The sequence below is a fragment of the Aegilops tauschii genome, chromosome 1, assembly GCF_002575655.3.
Source record: "Aegilops tauschii subsp. strangulata cultivar AL8/78 chromosome 1, Aet v6.0, whole genome shotgun sequence".
In the NCBI taxonomy this organism is placed as follows: domain Eukaryota; kingdom Viridiplantae; phylum Streptophyta; class Magnoliopsida; order Poales; family Poaceae; genus Aegilops; species Aegilops tauschii.
The window spans coordinates 287120124-287127071 of NC_053035.3; the positions used below are offsets into that span (position 1 = coordinate 287120124).

General features: G+C 50.8%; 2 protein-coding genes across 2 annotated transcripts; both read right to left on the bottom strand.

Moving 5' to 3' along the window:
* Positions 1-925: 925 nt before the first annotated feature.
* LOC109733525 (mitochondrial carnitine/acylcarnitine carrier-like protein) lies at positions 926-3008 on the bottom strand. Its single transcript, XM_020292748.4, has 2 exons — positions 2739-3008; positions 926-2037 (listed from the first exon to the last, which is right to left on the bottom strand). Exon 2 carries the CDS (start codon positions 2035-2037, stop codon positions 1087-1089), a length of 951 nt encoding a protein of 316 aa, XP_020148337.1. The 5' UTR covers positions 2739-3008; the 3' UTR covers positions 926-1086.
* Positions 3009-3081: 73 nt separating this feature from the next.
* On the bottom strand, positions 3082-6544 carry LOC109733527 (mitochondrial carnitine/acylcarnitine carrier-like protein). Its single transcript, XM_020292749.4, has 3 exons — positions 6320-6544; positions 5069-5460; positions 3082-3791 (listed from the first exon to the last, which is right to left on the bottom strand). Exons 2-3 carry the CDS (start codon positions 5458-5460, stop codon positions 3293-3295), a joined length of 891 nt encoding a protein of 296 aa, XP_020148338.1. The 5' UTR covers positions 6320-6544; the 3' UTR covers positions 3082-3292.
* Positions 6545-6948: the final 404 nt, after the last annotated feature.

Sequence of the window (6948 nt, forward strand, 5' to 3'; positions counted from 1 at the left end):
AATTTCTCATTTTTGATATATATGATTCTGGACTTATGTTAAACTTTTTCCAACAAGTCTAGTCCTATGTCACTTTTGTATGAATGTTTTTTTCGACATCTTCCCATGGTAATTTTATGTCTATTCCTAGGAAGCTAGCATGTCCCCATTAGATGTTCTTAGAGCATAGCCATAGTAGCTAGCATGTCAATTTATGAAAAAATGTTGTTTCCTATGTCTATTCCACTGGTATGTCTGTTTCACAGCCATGCCAATTTTATAGTTCATAAATTAGCATGGCATGCCAATTTTTATCATCTAGGGCATGCCATGTTGTAAATTTCATGTGTTCTAAGTTTTTCTGTATGAGAGTTTTCAAACAATTTTGCGTTTGTCATGGCATTTCTATCAAAACAGTATGCTGCTATGTATTTTTTCTGTTTGTTTTTTAGCCATTTGAAATGAGGTCCAAGTAGCAATTTTTTAGTTTTGTAGTGTGTCAGGAAAACGTTTTTTTTTTTGGCCAACTGGATGTCTTAACTATTGTCGTGGAGAGGGAGGGGTTCGTTGTTTTTTTTTTTGCCCCAGCGAATGATTTAGTTTGCAGGGCAAATGAATCGTTCGTCAGGACCACCTCCCATGGCATCTGTCAGCCAGATATTAGGGTCTTCTTTTTAAAGGTCAAATAATTTTACGGCAATGTTACCTGACTAACGGTTGCTAGGAACAACGTCCCAGACGCCACACAATTAAGATTTGACGGTGGCAGTTTCTGGATGAAAACTGCGCCAAAATAAACAAAATGCCATGCTTTTGTGCAAAAATTGCCATCCAAAAACACTAAGACTGTCACCCGGCAGTTTGCAAATGCCACCCCTAGCTCGCGAACGGTTGCGAGCTAGAGGGTTCCTAATTTTAATATATGACCTTGGCCTTCTCGCAAAAAGAAAAGGAATGAAATTTCGTTCGATTCACACACATGGCTTGGCTTTCTGTTACAGAGACAGGACTGTCCGGACGACGATAACTGAATCATCAGAGTGGAGGAACAAGAACGAAGTTAAGAATGGCGATCCATGTGTAGAAACAAGGCAGCCCGCTGGCCGCCTAGAGCAGGGACCTGGTCACCTCGTAGGCGAGGAAGCAGGCGCCGTTGGCCGGGACGCTGCGGGCCATGGCCGGCCCGAACCCCCTGTACAGACCCCTGGCCCCGTCGGCGGCGAGGATCTTCTTGAACGCGTCCATGGAGCCCGAGTACTTTGGGTTCTTGAAGTCGTCCACCTGGAGCTTGCTCTTCACCACGTCGGTCGGGTACACGGACCCCCAGAACGCCGCCCCCGCGACCCCGCCGGCGAGGATCAGGGAGCCCCTGCCCAGCTCCGACGTGTCCTGCCCGCCGGCAATGAACTGCTTCGTGGCCTCGTAGACGCCGAACATGAGCGCGTTGCCGGGGATCTCGCGCGCCATTGTGGGGACCAGGCCCTTGAAGAGGCCCCGCACGCCGCCCTCCGACCGCAGCACGTGCCTCGCCACGTCCAGCGGCCCGCCGTACTTGACCGCGGCAGCATTGGCCGTGGCGGTGACGGTGGCAGCCGCGCCGCCCGCGGGAGCAGCTGCGGCGGCGGCGGCAGGAGCGGCTGTGGCCAGCGCGCTCTGCGCCTGCAGCCTGCACTTGATGAGCTCGGTGGGGCAGGCGAGGAAGGAGACGGCGACGCCGGCCCCAGCGCCGGCGACGACCTGCTGGCCGACGGTGAGCGCGGCGCCGGGCTCGGAGCGCAGCAGGGCCTCCATCTGGCCCCGGACGGTGAAGAGCACGGCGTTGAAGGCGGCGACGGTGGCGAGCGGGGCGCCCATGCCCTTGTAGAGGCCCCGGGGGCCCTCGGCCGAGATGGTCTGCTTGACGGCGTCCATGGCGCCGGCGAACTTGGGCGGCTGGCCGGGCGGCGGCGTGGGCTGGCTCTGCAGCTTCACCTTGATGGTGTCGAACGGGTGGCCGACGACCAGCTGCGCCGCGCCGCCCACCGTGCCGGCGGCCAGGTCCTTGGCCACGTCCCCCATCTGCTCCCACAACAGTTTGGATTGGGACGGATCCCGGTTAGTTTCCTCAATGCTTTGCTTTGCTGATTTGTTTAAGTTTGGAGATAATAAGGCATGAAAATCGAGCATCAACAGCCTGTCAATGTTCGCATCCTATACGATACGATACTGTTTGACGGGAAAAGATCCTGTCAAACCACAAAGACCAGCAGCGCCATCCTGGCAGCCTTGCAGCATCGCCACAAATCTCTATGCCAAAACCACTGGCGAGAGCGAAACCACAGAAGCCCGACACTAAACTACTCCGTGTAAGTAACTGAAAAAAATATACTTATCTGTATCCCCTGTCCCCCAAAAACTGCTGTCAAACTCTGGCTTTGGCACTTTTAAATGAAATTCAGGTGGGCACTCTCCCCTAATGATCATTAAAAAAATACCGAGAATATATAAACCACAGACGCGCGACAAGTTTCAACCGTATCATCGCAATCCTGACACATACGCAGTCAGCACAGCAATGCAACAGGACAGCCTGTCTCAACTAGATCACCAAAGCTTTGGATTTTGTCTGTGCCTCAAGAATCACAAGGCACATTCAGCAAGAACTTAAAAAGATCATCGCATCCGATGAATCTGAAGAACTGCAACCCCACCCAACTATCCACGGTCTGCACATGAACATGAAGAGCGGGCATTCACAGGACAAAACGGAAGAGAATTACCTTTGACTCCGAGGCGAAATGGAGCTGCACTCAATCCGCCCCTCCACAAAGAAGAAAGATGAGAAGAGAACACACCACTACCCAGCAGCAAAAAAATACAGGCCAGGAAGAAGGGTGAGGTGGTTCAGATGCCAAGCAAGCCCAGGACCACCCACCCACCCCCTCACCAGACGCTGCAACCCAACAAACCACAAAGGCGCACCCACATGGCCGTCAGACAATCGCTCCCTCACCACTGGATCGCCGTCGGATGGCCAATCCACTCCCAGCCAACCATTACCACAAGCCAAATCACCAACTACTACACTCGCTCACTCCACACATAACACACATGCACAGCACATGTAAAGCTCAACCTTTATTATCACCAATGATTCTGCCATTGCTGCCAGTCATTGCAAGGTTCTCGGAAACAATGCCGCAGCAAAGAAGAATGGTTAATTTCCTTTCTTTTCTTTTGTTTGCCATGGTCCTGAATTCTCTCTCAGTTGCTCCGTGTAACGCCGCTTCAGCCGCGTCGGAGAAGAGAGGGCGGCGCCGGCACCTTGGGCCAGTCAGCCCATGGCCGACCGCGTGATCTCGTAGGCCACGAAGGTGGCGGCGTTTGCCGGGACACTGCGTGCCATGGCGGGGCCGAACCCCTTGTACAGGCCCTTGACCCCGTCGGCCGCGACGATCTTCTTGAGCGCGTCGATCGACCCCGAGTACCTCGGCTTCTTGTAGTCGTCCACCTGGATCACGCTCTTCACGACGTCGGTTGGGTACACCGTGAGCCACAGGGCTCCTCCGGCGAGGCCCCCGGCGAGAATGAGAGAGCCCTGGCCGAGGCCTGAAGTGTCCCGACCACCAGCCATGTACTGCTTGACGGCCTCGTACACGCCGAACATTATGGCGTTGCCGGGGATCTCACGGCCCATTGTTGGGACAATGCCCTTGAACAGACCTTTGATGCCAGCGTCCCTCATGACATGCCTCGCCACATCCATTGGCCCTTTGGGTAGCGCCACGCCGGAGACAGCACCTGCTTCAGCTAAAGAGCTCTGGGCCTGCAACCTGCATACCAGCAAATAACTCAGCAGCTGTAGTATGGTATGTCTTGCACCTCTCTTCAATAACACATATGAAAATACAAAAAAAAAGGACTATATATACTCTTTGGATGCGCGCCAGTCAAACAAAATCAAGTGCAGCACTCCATCACTCCCAAATGTAGTGTAAGTCATCATCTATCCAAGATGAGTTTTGCAAAGGTATAATCACAACACAAATAAGGTACAGAGTTTGTTTGTAGTTAATCGACACATAATTCAGCTTTTTTTAGCTATGCAGTCTTATGTCTTAGACCTCTCTTCTTCAATAACACATATGAAAATACAAAAACGACTATATACATTCTTTGGATGCGCCCATTGCCAGCCAAACAAAATCAAGTGCAGAATTGCAACAGCTCTATCCAAGATGAGTTTGCAAAGGGGATAATCCAAATGCTAATAAGGTACAGAGATTGTTTGTAGTTGACAGACACATAAATCAGTTTTTTTAGCTATGCAGTCTTATTGCATTTGCCTTAAGAGCACTAGGAAATGAATCCTTCAGAGGATTTTTCAGTGACCCTAGAATTGACAGAAGCAACGGACTGCAGCAATGAATCACATGGTGGGGGGAAGTCAGATAAACTGTGATACAGAGGAATGCATACTGTAGACCCAAACGTCAATTGCCAGGGACTTTCTTTCATTGACTTCCTACTGACTAGAGAGACACGGTTCAGTTTTTCAGCTATGCACCCTATTGCCATTTGGTTATACAGGCGCCAATGCCTATATATGAAATTGAACTGATCAGAGTCAGGTGCTTTCTTTCCATAACCCTATACTCCCTTTATCACGAATTACTTGTCGCAGAAATGGATGTATCTAGAACTAAAAATACGGCTAGATACATTCATTTCTGCGGCAAGTCATTCTGGACGGAGGGAGTTGTTCATTAGCCCATAGTGGCAATGCGTTGACATAATGCAAGATAAACACGCTGAACTTTGATACAGTACAATGGAATGCATGGCAAGGAAGTACATAGCATGAATGACATCTAGTGAATGCAGAAAAGGGCAACTTCAGAGAAAAATGAATATCATGACTTTAGCGCAACATGAATGACATCTAGTGTGTGCAGAAAAGGGCAACTTCAGAGAATGATGAATATCATGACTATATCGTATAAATTATAATCTCACCTACAAAACCTCCAAACTTCATCAAATGATGTGGAGATTAGATCAGATGATGAAAGTACATTAAACGAAAATTGGCACGGTGCAACTTTGGTACCTGCACTTGATCAGCTCTGTTGGGCATGCCAGGAAGGAGACCGCAAGCCCAGCACCAGCACCAGCGACGACCTGCTGCTTTACCGTCAATGGAGCCCCGGGCTCTGACCTCAAGAGAGTCTCCATCTGGCCCCTCACAGTGAACAGAAGAGCGTTGAAGGCTGCAACAGTAGCAAGAGGAGCCCCCATCCCCTTGTACAGTCCCCTGGGCCCTTCGGCCGCAACCGTTTGCTTGACAGCATCAAAGGCGCCGGCATACTTAGGAAGCTGGCCTGGAGCAGGGCTGGGCTGGCTCTGGAGCTTGACCTTGATGGTGTCAAATGGGTGCCCAACAACCAGATTGGCGATCCCTCCGACGGTTCCGGCTGTCAAGTCCTTGGCAATGTCCCCCATCTGCTGAATACAATGCAATCAAATTACAGTATCCTGTATTCAATCATGATACATTCTTTTCTTTGATCCATGTGAGCAGGATTTGAGAGCATAATAGTTGCTTGATCATATGTAATGTACCAGGATATACTCCCTCCATCCAAAAATGCAAGATCATTTTCAACAATATCATAGTGTCAAAAATGATCTTATATTTTGGGATGTAGGGAGTGACTGTGAGCAGGATCTGGGATCATATTTGTTTTCAGGATAATTGCTTGATCACATACGTAATGTATTTGGATAGAACTGTGAGTAAAAGATACTATAGATAATAATTGGCGTGAGCAACACGATGATCTCACAGGTTGATAAGTCATGGAGCTATTTTTTTAGTTGATTGATCGTTAGACGTTCGAATCGCAAACAGATGCAGTAATTAATAGCGCAATAAATCTTTATCCCTGCATACGCAGTTAAAGGGTCTGTATATCTAACTGAAAAACAAAACAAAACAGAGAAGGCTTGAATCTATCAGGGCGGGGCACAGTTTGGTTCATTAGAACCCCCTAAAATCTTAGAAAATAAGCCTCCGCCCGAGAACTAAGCCGTCGCATAGGATCAACCCGGACCGAGTACTACGCGCTCCAGAAGAACCTAGTGGAACCACGGACGCAGGGATGGGTAGCGCGTGGCATCGGGAACTGGAGTGGATCAGCGGGCCACCGCCGCCGGCAAACGGACCGGCAGCGAACAGCACGGGGACGACGAACGGGCGGGGCCACGATTCGTCAATGCCACGGCGAGGGAAGGGCGGCACGAACCGTCGGCAAATCCGTCCGATCACGGCGTGAGAAACGAGGAAGGCGGCGTCGCTTACCGCGAGAAGGAGAAGAGATCACCGCAACCCTGCCGAGGCCTCTCCGTCTCCTCGCCGTCGGAGAGGAGGAGGAGCGAGCGAGTGGTGACTGGATTGGAAAAATGGATTCGGAATCGCGGGGCTGCTGCTTTTGGAGTCGGAGTTTATTCAGTCGAGTCGAGCAGGCGGGGGGCAGGGCACGGAATTCCGGGTCTGTCTGGCTGGGTTGGTGGCTCCATCCCCTTTCCTTTCATTTCCTTTCCGGTGCTCTGCACGTATCCCATCGGCGATACCATGCGGTGTGGCGACACGCACGCTGCCGTTACACGGAAATCAATCAGTCAATCAGCCGAGATCCGATCCGGAAAGGACGAAAACAGAAGCCACGACGAGGTCGCTCGCTCGCTCGCTCGAAGTGCTGCACGTGCTCTCACGACGGTTTTCGTTGGATAGATCGGCACATGGAGACTGGCGACGAGCGTGCATGGGCTGCGGATCCAGGGATCGCTCCTGCTGCCACGCTGCATAGGTAGCTACCCTTTGCGGGGTAGTAGCAAATTGCGGTGCGTACTACGGAATTTGGGTTTCTGGTACCGCAATTTTTGCGGTGTTTCATCAAGTGCCAAACAATGCATGATTCCACGAAGCAC